Source organism: Oratosquilla oratoria, chromosome 1, assembly GCF_046742065.1.
Source record: "Oratosquilla oratoria isolate Oo_2021 chromosome 1, ASM4674206v1, whole genome shotgun sequence".
NCBI classification, from domain to species: Eukaryota; Metazoa; Arthropoda; class Malacostraca; order Stomatopoda; family Squillidae; genus Oratosquilla; species Oratosquilla oratoria.
The window spans coordinates 56084415-56106914 of record NC_134777.1 but is presented as its reverse complement, the minus strand read 5'-3'; the positions used below and the strand labels follow the sequence as shown (position 1 = coordinate 56106914).

The following is a 22500-nucleotide window of genomic DNA, read 5'->3' as shown; positions in this document are numbered from 1 at the left end:
AAAATTCCCAGAGGTAAGAACGAATATTGAGGGATTTATGCGCACAGGTGGGAGTGACATTTTACATTTAACTTACTGTCATTTGGCCAATCCCAATCAATTCGTTTCGATACAAATACTTCTAGAATAGTCTTTTTTATATATATAAGCTTGTGACCCCAGCTCGATAGCCAGATTTTCATAATCATAATGGGATTGGTTATGTGTAATGATGATTTATGGTATGTATATTACATATGTCTACTATAGATAGTGCTATCTCTATCAAAGCTGGTTTCAAAATTGTCATGTTTACTTGGTTTACTTACTTGGTTTACTTGGTGAAGTTCTGAGGTCAGTCCTCACAGCCATAGTGACCTAAATCCTAATGCTGCTGTCAGACCTGCTGTCCCTCTTCGCAAGGGCCAGTTGATCTGTTATTGTGTTTGGTGAGAACCTACTGATGGTGGTGTAGCCTGGCACTGGAGGCTCGTCTGGCACTTTCCGTAGAAACCTGTCCAGCACATGCTTGAAGCTGTCCTTTGAGCATTTGGTTCTCTCTCTCATGTCTTTTGGGAGGGCATTGAAAATTTTTGGACCCTTGTGACCTAGGCTGGATGCCAGTAAGGTCTGAAGCCTCTCTGGGGTTTTTGGTGGGAGAGTTTGTCTCTCGCACTTTCACCCGTGCCTTATGTTGTGGTATGGCTTGACTGTTGAGGGCGTGGGGTCAGGGACAAAGCCCTCTAGGATTTTCCATGTATAGATGGCTCTATACCTCTCCTCCTTTGTTGGAAGCAGAGACTAGAGGCCCAGTGCTTCCAGGCAATCCCAATAGTTGAGATCCTTCGTCCCTCTGATGTCCCTGGTGTAGTTCCTTTGGACAGCTTCAAGCTTTTGGATGTCTCCTTGTTTGTGTGGTGACCAGAGTTAGCTGCAGTAGTCCAGGATCGGCTGAATAAGCGCCTTCCAAAGGGTAAGCATTACTTGTACCTCTCTGGTGGAGAAAGTCCTTAGTACCCAGCTGGCCATCCCCCTTGCTCTTTTCATGGTTTGCATGATGTGGTACTGTTTAGATATTTACCTTCCAGTGTAATAGATCGTCCCGGTAGTTTACTACCTTATATTTGTGAAAATATACACTATTACTTTAAGTCTGCATGTGGTCTTTTAGATCATATTGGATCATTAACAAATTCTAACCAACCAGATATTAGTATCACAGTGCCTATTTTTACAACGAGTCGTAAGAATAGTCCTCAGGCTATTCTTATGACATGGTTGACAGCACCCTCTATCGTCAACTTTTGAACTAAATTCAAAATGGCTGCCACTAATTTCAAATTACTTGCAGCAGGTGCAGAATTTGATTCATTTGCAGCTCTAAAAGAATCAATTTTCAGCTGGGGGAAAGTCTTATAATGTAAATCTTTATACCAGGAACTCCAGGACAATACAGTCAGCTACTAAACATGCTCCTAACAGAAGTTTCAAACCTTAGTTGCAGTATTTTTCAATAGATTATTGCTGTCGGCATGGAGGAAAATACCATACAAAATTTACTACTGGGACACGACCAAATCAAATGTAAGAACTAGACTTCTGTCAATTCTAAGACATCTTCATACATCATTAGCAACTTAAGAGAAATTTACGCATTTAAAAAAAATTGAAAAAAGATTCCTGGGAGGATTGTTAGGTTAGGTTATTGTCATAAAAATTTAGTTCAAAAGTTCATGATAGAGGGTGTTATCAACCATGCCGTAAAAATAGCCTGAGGACTATTCTTACGACTCATCATAAAAATAGCCACTGCTTATCAGTATATTACTGTTAAACATAAAATCCTTGACCTTGGGTTGGTTGGCATGTCTGTGGGTTCGGCCCTCCCTGGTTCTCTTTTTATTCTACTTACTACACATCCATGCTATGCATAGATGAAGGGCCCACCAGGTAAGTAAACCCTAATCTGAAATACTTTTTGTGCAGTCTTCATCATACTTTAAAGTGATGATTTTGTATGATGTTGTATTGTTACAAGTATACATACCATCTGTAGGTAAGAGTAGAGAGTTCCAATTTCTTCAGTCACTTTTTCCTATAAAGTGTCATCTGTCTTGGTACCAGTTTGGTAGCTATTTGAGATAAATTCTCGAATACCATAGTGTCTTTGACCAAGTAATGATACTAGATCTAGTGCATAAATTCCAAGTGCCGCCTCACCAGAGCAGTGTACAGGGCCTTGAAGATGCCCAAGTCCAGATACACAAATGTTCATTTTATTTACACCAGCAATTTTGTTCACCATTTTAATTTTCTTGGTTTTTACAGATTTGGTATCTGTCCATTTCACCAAACCTGAATCACTTGAAGAACTGTGTTGTGCTAAGTTGTGCCCCTTCATTTAGAACATGATTCCCTTTCTTAGACTAACCTCCATTATGTAACAAATGAAAGACTCATTAGTGTATTGCTTACTTTGAGTTTTTCTTAGTAAAAACATACATACATATGCCAAAGGCTTTTTCCCCCTTACAAGGGAGGTAACCAAAAAAAAAAAAAAAAAAGGCATAAAAACCATTCCCACCCATTCCATCCCTAAATACACTCCACTCTCCTCCACCCCCTACCCTCCCTCTTATCTTGACACCTGGATGACGGGTCATCCTTGCATTTTGTCCAGTGCCCTGAGTCAGAGGCAGTGTCACAAGACACAGCACATCCACAGCAAGGACACTTCATTAAATCGGCGACCCCCCCCCTCTCCGTCACCTCATGCAAAAAAGGAGAAGACGGTGAGAAATCCCTTCGAGCCGAGTCAAATTTTTCTCACACATACTACCTCACCCCCATCCCCCCACCCATTCCACCTCATGCATCACAACATCATCCATACACAACATCATCCATACACAACCATTCTCCATTCACCCCTATCTTCTGTCCTCTCCTGTCCTTCCTCAACAGACATTCCCCTCTTCCTCAAAGCCCCTTTCACCCCATCCATCCTTCTCATTATAGGTCGCCCCCTCATGTTCACTGCCTTCCATACCTCTTTTACTAGTCTTTCTTCACTCATTCTTAACATGTGTCCAAACCATCCTAATACTCTTTCATCCACCCAATCTCCCAACTCCCTTACCACCCCTGTTCTCCTCTTCACCTCCTTGTTTCTCACCCTATTTAGCCTAGTAACCCCCATCATACTTCTCAGACACTTCATCTCAAACAAATTCAAACTCCTTCTCTCTTCCTCTCTTATGTTCCATGTTTCTGCCCCATACAGTGCTGTTGGTAAATCACTCCTTCATACAATCTCCTCTTAGCCTCCATTCTCAAATGTATTCCTCATTACACTTTTTAATTCACCAAGACATTTACTGGCTTTTCTCATTCTATATTCTACCTCCACCTCCACTCCACCCTTTCCTGCCTCATTTGCACTCAAGTATCTAAAACTATCCACTTCCTCCAGTCACTCTCCCTTAATTCACACTTCCAGTCTGCTGCCACTTTCACCCCTTGTACATCTCATCACCTTACTTTTACCCACATTTATCTTCAACTTTCTTCTTTCACACACTCTCCCAAACTCTGTCACCAACCTCCTCAATCCCTCCTCTGATCCTGCTACAAGTGCAGTGTCATCTGCAAACAAAAGCTGGCTCACCTCCCACTTTTCTCCATTTTCTATAAACATCTCCAATTCCTTACCCACCACCCTTGCATTTACCTCTCGCACCACCCCATCCATGTATAAGTTGAACAGCCAGGGCAACATAACACATCCCTGACAAAATCCCACCTTTACCTCGAACCACTCACTCTCCCCATGTCTAATCCTGACACAAGCTCTACTACTCTCTTAAAAACTCTTGACAGCTCCTAAAAGCTTTCCTCCTATCCCATATATCCGCAAAACCTCCCACAGTGCCTTCCTGTCTACCCTGTCATAAGCCTTTTCCAGATTCATAAAAGCCCAAAATACATCTTTACCTTTTCCTATAGCTTTCTCACATATCTTACCACAAAAATCTGATCTACACAACCTCTACCTGTCCTAAATCCACACTGTTCCTCACCAATTACTCCCTCTGTTCCTCTCCAAATCCTCTCAATCAAGATCCTACCATAAGCCTTCCCAACTACACTTAACAAGCTAATCCCTCTGAAACTACTACACTCACACTTGTCCCCATTTCCCTTGTAAAGTGGAACTCTACAGGCATTCCTCCAGTTCTCCAGTTCTCCAGCACTCTACCCTCTCTCCAGCAAACATTAAGTAACCTCACCAGCCAGTCCACCATCACTGTATCTCCTTTTTGTAGACATTCTGCATGGCATCCATCCAGACCAGGTGCCTTACCTGCTTTCATCATCTTAACAACTGCCTTCACATCATCCTTCCTTATTTCTCCATTTTCCTCACTCATCACGGTCATTTCCTTGCACTCCCCACTGCAACTATCTTTTCCTCCCTATCCTCCTTCACATTTAGCAACTCCCTAAAATACTCTACCCATCTTCCCCTTACTGCCTTCTCTTCCATTATCATCTCTCCGACTGCACCTTTTACCTTTTCTTCTCTACTTGATTTGCCTCCTCTTCCTCTCTTAATTTCTTTCCAAAACATCTTTTTATTACAAAATTTCCTGTCATACTCTTACCCCATTTCACATCTGCTCTCATCTTTGCCTCCTTTACCTTGTGCTTTACTTCTCTTTTCTTTTCTTTGTACCTCTCATGTGATTCCCTTGTCCTATTTTGAAACCAATCTGTGAAAGCTTGCTTCTTCTCTTCTACAACCTTCTTTGTTTCCTCATCCCACCATTCACTACCCTTCCTTCTATTTCCTCCCATCCTTCTTGTTCCACACACCATCTTTGCAAACTTTGTGACTCCCTCCCTGAACCATCCCCATTCCTCCTCCACTCCTAGCTGTACTCTATCCTTCACTCACTCCCTCCCACTCCACTCTCAGCTTCTTCTTGTACTCCTTTTTCTTTTCATTTAAAGAGTTCACTCTAAGCACCTCCCTACCTTTAGTCCTTTTCCTCTTTCTCCATCTATCCTCCATCTATCCTCCATTCTCAACATACCTTCCACCAAAAAATTATCTGATATTCCCCCACTCTCTCCCCTTAGCACATGTACATCTTTAACTCTTCCTATTATACTCCTACCACTACATAGTCCATTAATGCCCTATCTACCACCCTACCATCCACCACCCTCTCCCATGTGTACTTATGCTTGACTTTCTTCTAAAACACTGTATTTGCTATCATCAACTCTCTAGACACATCTCCACCATCAACTCTCCACTACGATTCTTTCCTGGAATTCCACATTTCCCAAACACTCCGTCAATTGGTTCATTTCCTACCCTCGCATTAAGGTCTCCCAATACTACTACATTGACATTCCTCCCTAATCCCTCTATCTACTCATTTAAATCTTTCCAAAAAGCCTCCCTTTCTTCTACACTCTTCTCACTACCAGGCCCATATGCACTTACAGAAACCCACATCTCCTTTCCCAGTTTCACCTTCATCCACATTATCCTTGAGGAAACTTCCTTCCACTCCACTACACGTTTACCTATCTCTTCACTTACTAGTATAGCCACCCCTTCACTCCTGAGAACCTCCCAATTACACTCCCAAACTCACACTTGCCCTTCCCTCTCAACTTAGTTTCACTCAAAGCCAACACATCCATCTTTCTTCTCACAAACATACTACCTATCTCTTCCCTTTTACTCTCATCTGTACCACATCCATGCACATTAAAAGACCCAAACCTTAGGGTGCTGGTTGGAAAACTCCTAGACCCTCTTATGCCTTTACTTTTTTTTTTTTTAGGAATGTCCCCTGTGGGGCTACAGGGAGAAGGATGCCTAGTCCCAATCCCCATCCCATTTTTCTCACCTCTTACGATCCAAGTGGAAATACTTGGTGGCAGTATTCTTCCCCCCCCCACCACCACCACCACCACAGGGTAGGCGAAATATGGAAATGAAATTCAGAGAAATGGTACAGGACAGCAACAAGGGGTTGGGGGACAGGATAATGGAGGGACAGTAGCAGTAATAAAAGTTTTATCATTTCTCTGTGAGCAGAGTCCTCCTCTATCACAGACAAAATGATGTGTGGCTCTGGTCCATTGGGGTACCCCATAAAGACCCTAAAGTATGAACTGCATGTTACTTTGCCAAAACAACATGCAGCCAATACCCCAGACGGGGTAAAACATGACTTGTGAAATATATAGAAGACATGTTTGAAAGATAACTGTAATGGAAGCACATTGTTCTCACTTTTTTTTTCTTTTATATATATACATATATATATATATATATATATATATATATATATATATATATATATATATAATATATATATATATATATATATAATGCATAGAAAAGAGTATGATAGCATGGTTTTAATATATCCCCATGTTTTGAATGGAAGAAGAGCACAGCAACATTTTATTTATTAAGGTTAGAATGAAATGCATAGCCTCAAGCCTGTTTTGGATTCTCACTGGATGAGCATGTTTGGGCATTGCTACATGCAGCAGAGGTTAAGGTGACAGTGGTTTGAATCCTGCCACTGGTGAGTTAAGCCAAGGGCATGGTTCATTAAATTCAATGCTGTAAAGGGGCACTGACCTAGCCTCCTGAGAGGGGGAGTTTTACAATGTTAAACCAAATCATTAATCAAAGAGTGAAATAGGCTTTACTTTTTATTGGTTGTGATTTCCACTTTCTGTTATTCTTTTTTTTTTTTTTTTTTCAATCAACTGTATTATCCCAGGTTCTAGTGTTGGCAGAGAAAATGTAACATATTTTATAAATTTCTGGAGGATTTCATGCCAGATATCAGTGGTGATATCTACAGTTTTGGTTCATGTTATATAATCAAACCTTATTTTGATGTGATCTGTGCAGACTGTCACAGAAAAAGAAAAAGCTGTGAGGCAGATTGTTTTTATTTATGTGTGTTTGTATGTTTTCTTTTTTATTGAATCCATCTGTGTTGCCTTGTATGTCTTGTAGGAGACACACTGCTCCCAGGTAGCCAGCAACAACCACCAGATTGGCCTGTAAGTCACTTAGAGAAGATGTGTTGTCTAGGTATGGTAAGGGTAATCAAAATGAATTATGAATGACATGAGAAGAACATGCATAATGGAATTTCATTACAATTTCATTAATTTTTTCTATTTATAATCTCCCTCCATTCTCTCCAAACTTATACATTCTTTCTTTGCTGCTGGACAGACATTCCTCTTCACTCCATTTATATTTTGTGTTGCAGGTCCTTTCAACTCTGACATCCTTGAGCACCAGCTTAGGCAATGCACTTGGCACAAGGGACCGAATGATGATGGTTATGAAGAGACGTAAGTATTCCTTTTATATATATATATATATATTTATATATATATATATATATATACAGGTAGTCATCGACTTACGACCGAGTTCGGTTCCGACAGACAGGTCGTAAGTCGATCTGGACGCAAGTCGGACTTTATATATATACAGTATATATTACCCTTTAAATATTATTTTTGTTACTGTATACATGTATATTCTATATCATATTTAGCATACTGAAATAATCTTAACATCTTTGAACTATGTTGTATAGTATTTTTTAAACCTTTTTTATAATTTTATCTGATTTTCTTTGGGAAACGTAGCCTAGGCCTAAGCATACTGAATAAAATCCTATCATCTTTGACCTATGATATTTAATACTGTATTTTCTAACATTATTATTCTATCATCAGACTTTCTTTAGAAAACGTATGCATACTGAATAAAATCTTATCATCTTTGAGCTACGTTGTTTAATATTAATTTTTCTTTTTATAATTGTCATTAGGAAATGTAGCCTAGGCCTACGCATACTGAATAAAGTCCTGTCATCTTTGACCTACAAATACTTTTTTGTTGGTTAAATTAAAATCATTGTACTGTATAGTTTACATCTTATTAATTGCAAAACATTAAAAATACTAAATGCAAGGCAAAATTAGGAAAAAAATTATTTCAAAACACATTCTTTTCGTTTACATACTGTACCGAAAATATTGTTATCGACAACAGAATAGGCTTAAACAAAGTTTACTGTTACATTTTATTAATTGCAAAACATAAAAATACATAATGCAAGGCAAAATTAGGAAAACAATATTTCAAAACATTCTTTTCGTTTACGTACTGTACCGAAAATATTGCAAAACATAAAAATACAAAATGCTGTACCGAACATATTGTTATCGACAACAGACTAGGCATAAAAAAGTTTTACTGTTACATTTTATTAATTGCAAAACATATTAAAATATAAAATCCAAGGCAAAATTGAGATCCTCTCGTTGTCTTTTAAAATTATGGACACTGTAGAATGTGATAACTGAAGTTCACGTGCTATCACATTAACTTTCTTCCCGCCTTCATAATGTTTTATCACTTTCATTTTCGTGTCAAGATCAATAATCTTTCTTTGTTTCTTGGCAGGCTTGGAAATTTTGAAAGATAATTTTCTTTTAGACATCTTCATGGGGATTTGAAGCACAAAAAATTTAAAGATTTAATCCTTGTCATGAATGAAGTCAGAAATACCACATGCCCCTGAATGAGAGGGAAGCTGACGCTGCCGGTAACCTGCCAAAAATATCGTACTCGCGTCTCGCGGCGTGCAAAGTAATTGTACTGCACTGCCAGGCATAACATTGCAATTCTATTACTCTATTAAATGTTAAATATTATTGCACTATCTCGTGGTCGTAAAGTCAATCAGTCGTAAGTCAACGACTACCTGTATATATATATATATATATATATATATATGTCTTGTTAAAGACCAATGCTAAGTCAGTTTCAACTATCTTCTTAGATGTTTTTTCCATTCTTCTTATATGATCCATGGTATATTGACACTAATTATATAAATACAATCGCAAGCTTTCGGTTGTTACATACAAACATCTTCAGGCAGGTAAAATGACAGGAAAAGGTTCATGTCAATTATGCTGAGGGGGGTTACACGATGACAAGACTTTATGGTTCCAGTGAGGTGGAATTAGGAGAGGTTCGATTCAGATAATAATGACTGGGGGGGTGGGGGAGCTGGACTAGGTGTCCGTTAATGTTATGTGTCATATTGTCAAGTGGTATTTTGTCCTGGTGTGACGGATTCTTTGTTTAGGAGTAAGGTGATTAATGTGTTTATTTGTATGTTGATGATTGGTGTGTGTTGTGAAATGTAGACTTTCTCCAGGATGTGTAGTTTTTTGTGATTGTTACAGTGTTTGAGTATTTTGGTATTATTAACTAGGTCTTGTCTTGTTGGATTTCTGTTGTGATAGTGAGTCATGTGTTTCCATATGCTACCATCGCGGGCATCCATTGTGGTAGCATACGGAAACACATGACTCACTATCACAACAGAAATCCAACAAGACAAGACCTAGTTAACAATACCAAAATACTCAAACACTGTAACAATCACAAAAAACTACACATCCTGGAGAAAGTCCACATTTCACAACACACACCAACTATCAACATACAAACAAACACATTAGGCACCTTACTCCTAAACAAAGAATCCGTCACACCAGGACCAAATACCACTCGACAATATGACACATAACTTCCACGGACACCTTGTCCAGCTCCCCCCCCCCCCCAGTCATTATGATCTGACTCAAACCTCTCCTAATTCCACCTCACTGGAACCATAAAGTCTTGTCATCTTGTAACCCCCCTTAGGATAATTGACATGGACCTTTTCCTGTCATTTTATCTGCCTGAAGATGGTTGTATGTAACAACTGAAAGCTTGCGATTGTATTTATATAATTAGTGTCAATATATCATGGATCTCGGTAGACTTGTGTTTAATCTACCCCTGGACTATAAGAAACATATAAGAAAAATGGAAAAAACAACTAAGAAGATAGTTGAAACTGACTTAGCATTGGTCTTTAACAAGACATGTCTACAAGAAAATTTACTGCCAAAATATACTATAATATATATATATATATATATATATATATATATATATATATATTTACACACACACCAAGGGTTTTTCCCCCTCATAAGGGAGGTAGCCAAGTCAAAAGGCATGTGCCCTGTCTCCCGCCCACTGCCCTGGGTCAGAAGCAATGCAGCAAGATACAGTACATCCACAGTAAGGCCACTGTACTTAATCAGCAACCCCCCTCTCCATCCCTTCATGTGGAAAATAGAGAGGATGGGTAGAAATCCTTTCAGGCTATGTCAAAACATCATTCACTCATAGCCACTCCCTACTCCCCCCCTCCCCTGCCCCCTCCCTTCTTGGCATCGGAGTATCATGTATACACAGCCATTCTCCACTCATCCCTATCTCCTGCCTTCTCTTTTCCTTGCTCAACAGACATTCCCCTTTTGCTCAAAGCCCCTTTCACCCCATCCATCTCATCTCATCCTTAATTGTCCCCTCAAGTTCATTCTGTGCACCTCTGCATTCAACATCTCTATTAGTAATCTTTCTCCATTCACACTTTCCATATATCCAGACCATCCCGATACTCTTTCATCATTCCTCCCATCTCTTTTTCCACCCACACACTACTCTTCACCTTGTTTCTCACTCTATCCAACTTTGTAACCCCTACCAGTTGTGAAATTAGAAAGTGATATCGACTACTCACCCAATGCAAGAACTAACAACCAATTTATCACAACAATGTGGATTTATTAGAACTTTTTCTTTTTACAGTGGATGAATTGGAGAGATATATAGATCCAAATTATGGGGCATCAACATTACCTGATGGAGTCAAATTGGATCTGATCATGGCGAGAGAAGAAAACTTACGTAGTCATCATCAACAGCTTAACACCCTTCATTCCCTCAAACCTGTTTTGGATTCCGAGCATATCAAAGGTACACAAGGTTGCCTTATTATATTATTTTAATATTATCATTATTATTATATATACATATATATATTTTTTCTTTTCATAAGTTTTTATTTACCTAGTTGTATTTATCTAGTTGTATTTTGCAGGAAGGGGAGCTACGCTCATGGTGTCCCACCTTTGTATCTCGCAGTGTCTAGTTTACTTTTAAACCCATGAATGGTGTTTGCGCACACTATTTCCTTGTCCAGTTTGTTCCAAGTGTCTACCACTCTATGTGGAAAACTGTTTTTCTTCAGATCTCTTCTGTAGCAATGTTTTTTTTATTTTCTTTCCATGTCCTATTGTGCTTCTCCTGTCCCAGATTAACAAGTCCTCTCTATCAAGTATTTCTGTGCCTTTCATGATTCTGTAGATGGTCAGTAGGTCACCTCTCTCTCATCTTTGCTCCAAAGTCAGTAAATCTAGTTTAGCCAATCTCTCCTCATATGACAAGTTTGCGAGTGCAGGTGCCATTTTTGTTGCTGCTCTCTGGATTCTTTCTATTTTCTTTATATTCTTTTTGGTACTGGGTGACCACAATGTAGCCGCATATTCTGGTCTAGGCCTTATCAGTGTGACCAATATTTTTTAATAATTTCTTCGTCCAAATATGTAAATGCCACTTTTATTGATCTTAGCAAGTTGTAGGATTCTCCAACAATTTTGTTTATCTGTTTATCATAGGACAAGTAATTTGAGATAATTACACCCAAATCTTTTTTGGATCTCTCCTTCTTTACCTTCTTGGTTCCAATTTTATATTGTCCTGATAATCTGTTTTTGCTTTTTTCCAAATTCCATTATGCTATACTTCTTAATATTGAAGTCCACTTCCCATTTCTGACTCCAGTTCCATACTTTATTCAGGTCTTCCTGCAGTGATTCGCAATCCTCTTCAGTTTTTACTTTCATTAACAGTTTGGCGTCATCAGCAAAGAAGCTCATGTAACATTTCACATCATCATCCATGTCATTCACATAAATAGCAAACATTATTGGAGCTAGTACAGATCCTGAGGTGTCTGAGAAGTATGATGGGGGTTACTAGGCTAGATAGAGTGAGAAATGAGGAGGTGAGGAGGAGAACAGGGGTGGAAAGGGAGTTGGGAGATAGGGTTGATGAAAGAGTATTAGGATGGTTTGGACACATGGAAAGAATGAGTGAAGAAAGACTAGTAAAAGAGGTATGGAAGGCAGATGTGGAGGGAGTGAACATGATGGGATGTCCTAGGATGAGATGGATGGATGGGGTGAAGGGGGCTTTGGGGAAGAGGGGAATGTCTGTTGAGGAAGGACGGGAGAGGACAGAAGATAGGGGTGAATGGAGAATGGTTGTATATGGATGATGTTGTGATGCATGAGGTGGAATGGGTGGGGGAATGGGGGGTGAGGTAGTATGTGTGAGCAAAATTTGACGCAGCCCGAAGGGATTTCTCCCCGTCTTCTCCTTTTATGCAGGGGGGTGACGGAGAGGGGGGGGGTCGCCGATTTAATGAAGCGGCCTTGCTGTGGATGTGCTGTGACTTGCGACACTTCTCTGACCCAGGGCAGTGGACAAGGTGCAGGGATGACCCATCATCCAGGAGGTGCTAAGATTGGAGGGGAGTGGAGTGTATTTAGGGATGGAATGGGTGGGAATGATTTTATGCCTTTTTCTTTTTGACTACCTCCCTTGTAAGGGGGAAGAAGCCTTGATATATGTATGTATGTATGTAGTACAGATCCTTGCGGTACTCCACTGATCACCTCTTTCCAATCTGAATATTTTTCTCTGAGCACTACTCTCATCTTTCTACCAATCAGGAAGTCCTCCATCCATTTTAGTAGGTTCCCTTGTATCCCTCCTATATGTTTGAGTTTTTTTAAATAATTTTTTGTGTGGTACTTTGTCAAAAGCTTTTTGTAAGTCCAGGAAGGCACAGTCAGCCCATCCATTCCTTTCTTGCACTATGTCTATTAATCTTGTGTAGAAACATATTAAGTTTGTGGTACATGATCTTCCTTGTCTGAACCCAAATTGTCTTGGGTTTATTATATTGTTGTCTTCCAGGTGTTTTACCCATCTATTCTTGATGATTTTCTCACAAATTTTGGCTATAGTGCTTGTTAGTGAGACTGGCCTATAGTTAGTTGGTTCTTCCTCGTTTCCTCCTTTATATATTGGTACAATGTTAGCATTTTTCCAGTCTTTTGGTATTTTTCCTTCTTTGAGTGAGCAATTTATTATGTTATGTATTTTGTGCCTTTTCTTTCTTTATATATATATATATATATATATATATATATGGGAAATGAAATGGGTGGGAGTGATTTCTATGCCTTTTTCTTTTTGGCTACCCCCCGTGTTAGAGGGAAAAGCCTTTGGTATATGTATGTATGTGTTTTGTCCATTAGTTCTTCTTTGTATTCTTTTAGAATCCAATTTGCAATTCCATCCAGGCCATGTGATTTCCTGATGTCAAGGTTTGATAGGTGTTCTAATATTTCTTTTTGTGCTATTATGTCGCTCATGGGGGGAGATTGCCTTTCATTACCTTCGTTCCAATATTGTGTTTTCACTCTAGTGAAGACAGAATTAAAGTGATTTTTCATGATTTCGGCCATTTCTAAATCTTCTGTGTATTCTATATTTCTTGGCGTAGTTTCACCATTTCTTGGTTGTTTTTAAGATTACCATTCACGTATCAATAGACTAGTTTGGGTTGCTCTTTGCATTTATCTATAATATCCTTTTCATGGTTCCTTTATTCCTCTCTTCTCACTTTAACATACTCATTTCTATAGTTTATAGACTTGCCATTTTCCTGTATAGTTCCACTTTACAAGGGAAAAGGGGACAAGTGTGAATGTAGTAGTTTCAGAGGGATTAGCTTGTTAAGTGTAGTTGGGAAGGCTTATGGGAGGATCTTGATTGAGAGGATTAGGAGAGGAACAGAGGGAGTAATTGGTGAGGAACAGTGTGGATTTAGGACGGGTAGAGATTGTGTAGATCAGATTTTTGTGGTAAGACAAATATGTGAGAAAGCTATAGGAAAGGGGAAGGATGTTTTTTTGGCCTTTATGGACCTGGAAAAGGCTTACGACAGGGTAGACAGAAAGGCACTGTGGGAGGTTTTGCAGATATATGGGATAGGAGGAAAGCTTCTAGGAGCTGTCAAGAGTTTTTATGAGAGTAGTAGAGCTTGTGTCAGGATTAGAAATGGAGAGAGTGAGTGGTTCGAGGTAAAGGTGGGACTTCGTCAAGGATGCGTTATGTCGCCCTGGCTGTTCAACTTATACATGGATGGGGTAGTGCGAGAGGTAAATGCAAGGGTAGTGGGTCAGGGATTGGAGATGGTTAAAGAAAATGGAGAAAAGTGGGAGGTGAGCCAGCTGTTGTATGCGGACGACACTGTGCTTGTGGCAGGATCGGAGGAGGGATTGAGGAAGTTGGTGACAGAGTTTGGGAGAGTGTGTGATAGAAGAAAGCTGAAGATAAATGTGGGTAAAAGTAAGGTGATGAGATGTACAAGTGGTGAAGTGGCAGTAGTCTGGAAGTGAGCATAAAGGGAGAGCGACTGGAGGAAGTGGATAGTTTTAGATACTTGGGTGCAAATGTGTCAGGAAAAGGTGGAGTGAAGGTGGAGGTAGAATGTAGATTGAGAGAAGCAAGTAAATGCCTTGGTGGATCAAAAAGTGTAATGAGGAATAGACATTTGAGAATGGATGCTAAGAGGAGACTATATGAAGGAGTGATTGTGCCAACAGCACTGTATGGGGCAGAAACATGGAACATAAGAGAGGAAGAGAGAAGGAGTTTGAATGTGTTTGAGATAAGGTGTCTGAGAAGTATGATGGGGGTTACTAGGCTGGATAGAGTGAAAAATGAGGAGGTGAGGAGGAGAACAGGGGTGGAAAGGGGGTTGGGAGATAGGGTTGATGAAAGAGTATTAGGATGGTTTGGACACATGGAAAGAATGAGTGAAGAAAGACTAGTAAAAGAGGTATGAAAGGCAGATGTGGAGGGAGTGAACATGAGGGGACGTCCTAGGATGAGATGGATGGATGGGGTGAAGGGGGCTTTGGGGAAGAGGTGGAATGTCTGTTGAGGAAGGACGGGAGAGGACAGAAGACAAGGGTGAATGGAGAATGGTTGTATATGGATGATGTTGTGATGCATGAGGTGGAATGGGTGGGGGGATCGAAGGGATTTCTCCCCGTCTTCTCCTTTTATGCATGGGGAGACGGAGAGGGGGGGGTCGCTGATTTAATTAAGTGTCCTTGCTGTGGATGTGCTGTGTCTTGCGACACTGCCTCTGACCCAGGGCAATGGACAAGGTGCAGGGATGACCCGTCATCCAGGAGGTGCTAAGATGAGAGGGAGGGTGGAGGGGTGTGGAGTGTATTCAGGGATGGAATGGGTGGGAATGATTTTATGCCTTTTCCGTTTTGGCTTCCTCCCTTGTAAGGGGGAAAAAGCCTTGGTATATGTATGTGTATGTTTATCTTTTCTCCACTTTTTTCCAAGCTTTGTCCCTTCTGTCTTTTGCCTCACTGCATCTCTTGTTGAACCAGCATTTAATATACGCTCTCTCTCGCTTCTGTCTTGGTACGTGCTTATTTACCCCTTCATTGTAATTATCCATCAAGATATTCCATTTCTCTTCCATTTTTGTCTCTTCCATGTAAAATTTTTCCCAGTTTGCATTCTGGAAGAATTTCTTTAGTTTTCCAAAGTCCGTTTTATTGTACATCAATCTTCCTTTCCTATGCTTTTCATTTCTCTCCATGTATATTTCTTCCTTTAGTTCAGTTTCAATGAGTATATGGTCACTCTTTCCACAATTTCAGGTTCTGAAATAAGATTGTTTAGAACTTTATAATGCTGTGGTATTGTATATATAAACTAAAAATTATTCTTTATTTGTAGCTGTTGCATCAATGACAGACCAGTTGAACAAAGTTACACTGAAACACAGTGAACAAGAAGCAGGAGCAAAGGAGCAGAATGAGAATATCAGAGATATGCTGCTACAGTATAATGATATTGTATCCTTTTTTTTTGTATTTTCACCTTTTATAACCCCTGTACTTGAGTATTGACTGCTTAGTAACTTGCAGCCAATAATTTAGGTACTGTTTTGGAGTCCCATTTACAAACCAGAACCACACATCATTCATTTATGTTAGAATTTAAAATATCTTTTCATAAAGGAGTGATTATACTTTTGTGTGTCCTTTATACCATCCTCTTGAACGTTTATTGTTCAGTGGATGATGTGGTACAGGAGGTAAATGCAATGGTGAGGGCTGTGCTAAATTATCATCTATACACAACCATTCTCCACTCACGCCTTTCCCCTGCCCTCTCCTATCCCTGCTCAACAGACATTATTTCCCTGCTCAAAATTCCTTTCATACCATCCACCTCATTTTTGGTCATCCCTGCAAGTTCACTTCATTCGCATCTGCTTCCCCCCCCCCACTTCTCTCTCTCTCTCTCTCTCTCTCTCTCTCTCTCTCTCTCTCTCTCTCTCTGTCTCTCTCTCTCTCTCTCTTATCTTTCTTACTTCTTTCTTACTTCTTTCCAGGTGCCCAGACCATCTCAATAATCATTACTACATATAATGATATTTTGTTCCTTTTTTATGTGACAATAAGTCACAAGAGTTGCACAATTACTTTTGTTTCATTTTGATGTATGAAGCAATATTACATACATATACTAAAGGCTTTTTTCCCCCCTTGCAAGGGAGGTAACCAAAAAAACAAAGGCAGAATATCCATTCCCACCCATTCCATCCCCACATACTCCACTCCCATTCACCACCCTCCCTCCCTCTTATCTTGGCTCTTCCTGGATGGCAGGTCATCCCTGCATCTCGCCCACTGCCCTGGGTCAGAAGCAGTGTCACAAGACACAGCACATCCACAGCAAGGCCAGTTCATTAAATCTCTGTCCCCTCATGCAAAAAAGAGAAGATGGGGAGAAATCCCTTCGTGCTACATCAAATTACTTTTTCACACATACTCCCTCACCCCCCATCCCCACCCACTCCCCTTCATGCATCACACCATTCTCCATTCACCCCAATCTTCTCTCTTCTCCCGTCCTTCCTCAACAGACATTCCCCTCTTTCCCAATGCCCCTTTACCTCATCCATCCATCCATCCATCTCCTCCTTGGTCGCCCCCTCCTGTTCACGCCTTCTACCTCTGCCTTCCATACCTCTTTTACTAGTCTTTCTTCACTTATTTTTTACATGTGTCCAAATCATCACTCTTTTATCAACCCCATCTCCCAACTCCCTTTACAAACCAGAACCACACATCATTCATTTATGTTAGAATTTAAAATATCTTTTCATAAAGGAGTGATTATACTTTTGTGTGTCCTTTATACCATCCTCTTGAATGTTTATTGTTCAGTGGATGATGTGGTACAGGAGGTAAATGCAATGGTGAGGGCTGTGCTAAAATATCATCTATACACAACCATTCTCCACTCACGCCTTTCCCCTGCCCTCCTTTCCCTGCTCAACAGACATTATTTCCCTGCTTAAAATTCCTTTCATACCATCCACCTCATCCTGGAGCCGCAGCGTCTACGTCGTGGGACCACTCCCCAACCCCAAGAGTTGGGGGCCAAACGGCGGCAACCAGCCGTGGCCGCCGGCTCTACGCAGGTGGCACCGATCCCCAAGAGGAGCTACGACTGCCTTGGGGAGTACCACAATCCTTTTTCTCAACATGCAATGTTACGTTTTTTCTGCACCGAGGGGTGATTTTCCAGCGATCACCCCTCTTCTACTTTTAGCCGGAGATGTAGAGAGCAATCCTGGGCCCACCACAAAATACACATGCCCAACATGCTCTAAACCCATTACCTCGAGCAGACAGACAAAGGGCTCAGTTCAGTGCAATATGTGCAAAAACTGGGCCCACCTCACTTGTACAACACTTGCTGACACAAACCAATACACAAACACTTGGACATGTTCTACCTGCCCTCCAGTAACCCCACTCCCACCTCCCCAACCACAGCCAGCACCCTTACCCACTCCCAATTTCCCTTTGCCCTTATCCCCAATCAGTACTCCCCTTCCTTTGTCCCTAATCTCTCCTTTCCACCCCTCTAACCCAGATCCTATACCTTCCCCATTAACACCCCAACCTCAACCCCAAACGGCAACATACAACACATACAGAACACACAACATCAACATATTACAACACAACATTGACGGTATTAACACGAAAAAACATGAACTCGAACATTTTCTTAAACAACACAACATACACATTGCAATTATACAAGAAACAAAACTAAGAAACTCACACAAAACACCATCATTTCATAATTACACCACCATCAGACAAGACCGGACCGACGGCAGTAGCGGTGGACTCATCACCCTGATCCACCACTCCATCTGTTTTGTGGACACAAGTGCCACAACCAAAATTCTCCTCCCTACCACAGATAACACTACAGAAATCCAATCCATTCGAATCTGCACAGGCAACAAATCAACACTGACAATAGTTAACATGTACATTCCCCCCCAATCATCCCCCACAGTTCCAAACACCTTCAGGCCTCAATTTAGACAACTAGCCTCAATCCCCAACCTGATCATGGGTGGTGACTTCAACACCAAGTCATCTGCCTGGTATGTCGACAACCCTGACACAGACAGAGGGCTTGATATACAGACTCAGTTTGACTCATTGACTATCATGAACAACACACATAATCATAAACATATCCCACACCAAGCCCTATACATTCCCTCCTCTCCTGATATCACCTTCTGCTCCCCCTGCCTAACCCCAACAACATCATGGAGAGTGGTCGGAACCCTTGGTTCTGACCACCTTCCAATCATCATCACCACCAAAACAAGATGCACCCCAGTTGGCCACAGACACACATACACCAATTACAAGAGAGCTAACTGGGAAGCTTTTACTGAAGAGACAGAACAACATTTTGAAACACTTAACAGTACACCAATCACAAACATAAACAATGCTGTGCACACTTTTAATACAATCATACAAAAAGCAGACAAGAGATACATCCCTAGAGGCAACAGAAAATCACACAACCCGAACTTCACACCAGAAATCCAAGGCCTCATCAGACAACGAGACACACTTAAACACAATACCCCCACACCTATCCCTCAAAACATAGCAGACCAAATACAAACACTAAACACTGTGATTGCCAATAAAATACACGAACAAAAAACACAAAATTGGCAAAACTTTATCAATACACTTGGTCACAAAACAAACACCAGCAAATTGTACAAAACACTCAACAGCATTACACTATCCAACAGTAACACAACACGCTCTCACGCAGCAATAATCACAACAACAGACAATCTACCCTCAAACAGACAACAAGCAAACACACTCAAACAGACAACAAGCAAACACACTCATAAATCATTTTGCACAGACAAGCCATCTCACTTCTCACCCTGACGACCGACACACTATTCGACGTAAGAAAGACTTTCCCACAGACTCAGACTATACACCCTTCATAGACAGTCAGACAAAACACATAATACATAATCTCAAGCACTCATCTGCCTGTGGCCCTGATAACATAAGTAACATCCACCTAAAACACATTGGACCACAAGGTATACACGCACTCACAAACATTGCAAACTACAGCTATTCACACAACATTATACCCGACATCTGGAAGCATAGTAAAATAATCACCATTCCAAAACCGAACAAAGACCCAACATTCCCAACATCACACCGCCCAATCACACTTCTCTGCACCCCCTCTAAAGTCATTGAACGCCTAATACTTAAACTTGTCACACCACATATTCCCCTTGCTGACTCACAACACGGTTTTAGGCCACTACACTCCACAAACACTCTTTTGATAAACCTCACACAAAGAATTTTAGATGGCATCAATTCAGATAGGCCCCACCACAGAACACTTCTTATAACATTAGACATTAGTAAAGCTTTTGATGCTATCCCCTGCCACAACCTAACAAATAAAATATATAACACAGACATGCACAATAACACCAAAAGATGGCTGGCCAATTATCTGGCAGGTAGGAATGCTTGCGTGTCATATAATGGCCAATCATCGCACATCAGAAACATTAAGAATGGAGTACCACAGGACTCTGTTCTATCCCCCACGCTCTTTAATCTATACATGCATGACTTACCCACACCAGACACCTCAGAAATACAAATTTTTTCTTACGCAGACGACATAACAATCACATGCATGCATTGTAACACAGACAAAGCTGCAGAAATAATCCAGCCATACCTTGGTACACTCAACACATGGTTCATCACAAACAGACTCAAAATAGCTCCAACCAAATCTACAGCAACACTTCTCACCAACTGGACAAAAGAACACAAATACATACCTCATCTCTACATCAACAACACTCTAATGCCACACACAAACACACCGAAAATTCTTGGTGTAACTTATGATACATCCATGTCTTTCAAACAACACATCACAAACATAAAAAACAAATGCACACCTAGACTTAACACACTTAAGTCAATCGCTGGAACAACATTTGGACAAAACAAAGAAACTAATACAACAATATACAAACAATGCATACGCTCAGTGATGAATTATGCGAGTCCTGCATGGGCTCCTAATCTCAGTGAGACACACCACAACACCCTTCAAATCATACAAAACAAAGCCCTAAAAACAATTACAGGCTGCACAAATACAACACCTACAGACCATTTACACCATGAAACAAAAGTCCTCAAAGTCAAGGACCACCTCCAAATGAGAGGCACAGAAACACTAGCCGCAGCCACCACAAACACATCACACCCGCTACACTACATAGCAGAACACCCACACACACCAAGAAACATTAAAACAACACCCAAAGATCTGTATCACACACAGATACTCTCTTCTCTTCCTCCACAACCACCAAATACCAGCCTCCGGAAACATATTCATAATCATATCACTCACCGCTCCATTAACACACTGAAAGACAACACACTGCTGCATGCCAGACCCCCTGATATCTACCCTTCTGAATCCTCTCTCCCACGAAAGGACAGAGTCCACCTGGCCAGACTGCGGTGCGGCCACCACCTAGCACTTCTAAAGCTACCAGAAGAGGCTGGATGACCGCATTGTGAACAGCTGCCCAGGATGTAACACTTCACCCCATACCATACAACACGTAATGGAAGACTGCATTATACACAATCATGCACGCAAACAACACAACATACACTCTATAAAGGATTTATGGGAAAACCCAGTTTCGGCAGTGGCATTCCTTGGGGAGACAGGACTGCTCGGACAGTCTAGGGAACGACAACAACAACAACAACAACAACAACTCCCTTTCCACCCCCATTCTCGTCTTCACCTCCTCATTTCTCATTCTATCCAGCCTAGTAACCCCTATCATACTTCTCAGGCACCTCATCTCAAAACATTCAAACTCCTCCTCACTTCCTCTATTATGTTCCATGTTTCTGCCCCATACAGTGCTGTCAACACAATCACTCCTTCATACAATCTTATCTTAGCAACCATTCCCAAATGTCAGTTTCTCATTACACTTTTTAAGGAGTATTACATGCCCAAAAGTACTGTATCTTGTTATTGAGTTACTATTCTTTCTCTCTCTAGACATTTTCCTTATCAAAATTTTCAGATTGGTACCCTTACAGCAACATTTGCACGAATGGATGAAATAGTGACAGAAGTGGAGATTGCAGCACTACCAAAGAAGATAGAAGATTGAGTGTTGTTCATTAGTTACTTATAAATTGAAGCCTTAATTTTTATCATGCAATTGCAATTACAATACAGCATTCAGATATGTCCTGTGTAACTGTGGAAAGGTTGATGTATCTTTTTCTCTTATTTATAGTTCAGTAAGTCACTCATTTTTATCATTATCACTGCACTCTGAAATTTATTAGGTAACTTTTTGTTTACAAAATTTATTTTTCTAGTTGTAATTAGGAAAGGGAATGTATCCATTATGTTGTAATATATATATTCAATATATGTTTCATTAATTGGTGAATTATATTTATATTACCTCCATTTTTTTTTTCTCTCCCTGAAGCATATGTATAGAATACATGATATTAATGCAGATGAAGATCTGTCATGGGCATGTTTACAGAATTGGATAAAACTGTTCTTCTCACTGAGTGAGGAAAATGGAGGAGAAATAAGGAAAGATGAAGTGAAGGCAGTTGTTAAGATGATGAGAGCAGGTAAGGCACCTGGATTGGATGGAGGTCATGCAGAATGTCTGAAAAAAGAGGTACAGTGATGGTGGACTGATAAGACTAAATGTGAAGGACTGGTGAGATTAATTTTAATGTTTTTCAGTGGGAAGCGCTAAGAATATGACAGTGAATGAGTGAGAAAATAGGGAGGAAAAAGAGACAAGCAGCTGTAAAGAGGATGATAAGCCGGAGGTAAAACTGGAGAAGTGCCTGTAATAGTTTTCCACATTAACAAAGGAAAAAGGGACAATT

General features: G+C 40.5%; 1 protein-coding gene across 1 annotated transcript in view; it reads left to right on the top strand.

Annotated features, from left to right (window-relative positions):
* The window catches only part of DCTN3-p24 (Dynactin 3, p24 subunit), a 22241-nt gene extending 186 nt beyond the window's left edge, over positions 1-22055 (top strand). Inside the window, exons 1-5 of the mRNA XM_076186657.1 lie at positions 1-13; positions 7302-7386; positions 10769-10936; positions 15863-15981; positions 21660-22055. The exon at positions 1-13 is cut by the window's left edge and continues 186 nt beyond it. Of these exons, the coding sequence (XP_076042772.1) occupies positions 1-13; positions 7302-7386; positions 10769-10936; positions 15863-15981; positions 21660-21749 (475 nt within the window). The 3' untranslated portion in view covers positions 21750-22055. The remainder of the gene's footprint in view (positions 14-7301; positions 7387-10768; positions 10937-15862; positions 15982-21659) is intronic.
* The last annotated feature ends 445 nt before the right edge of the window (positions 22056-22500 follow it).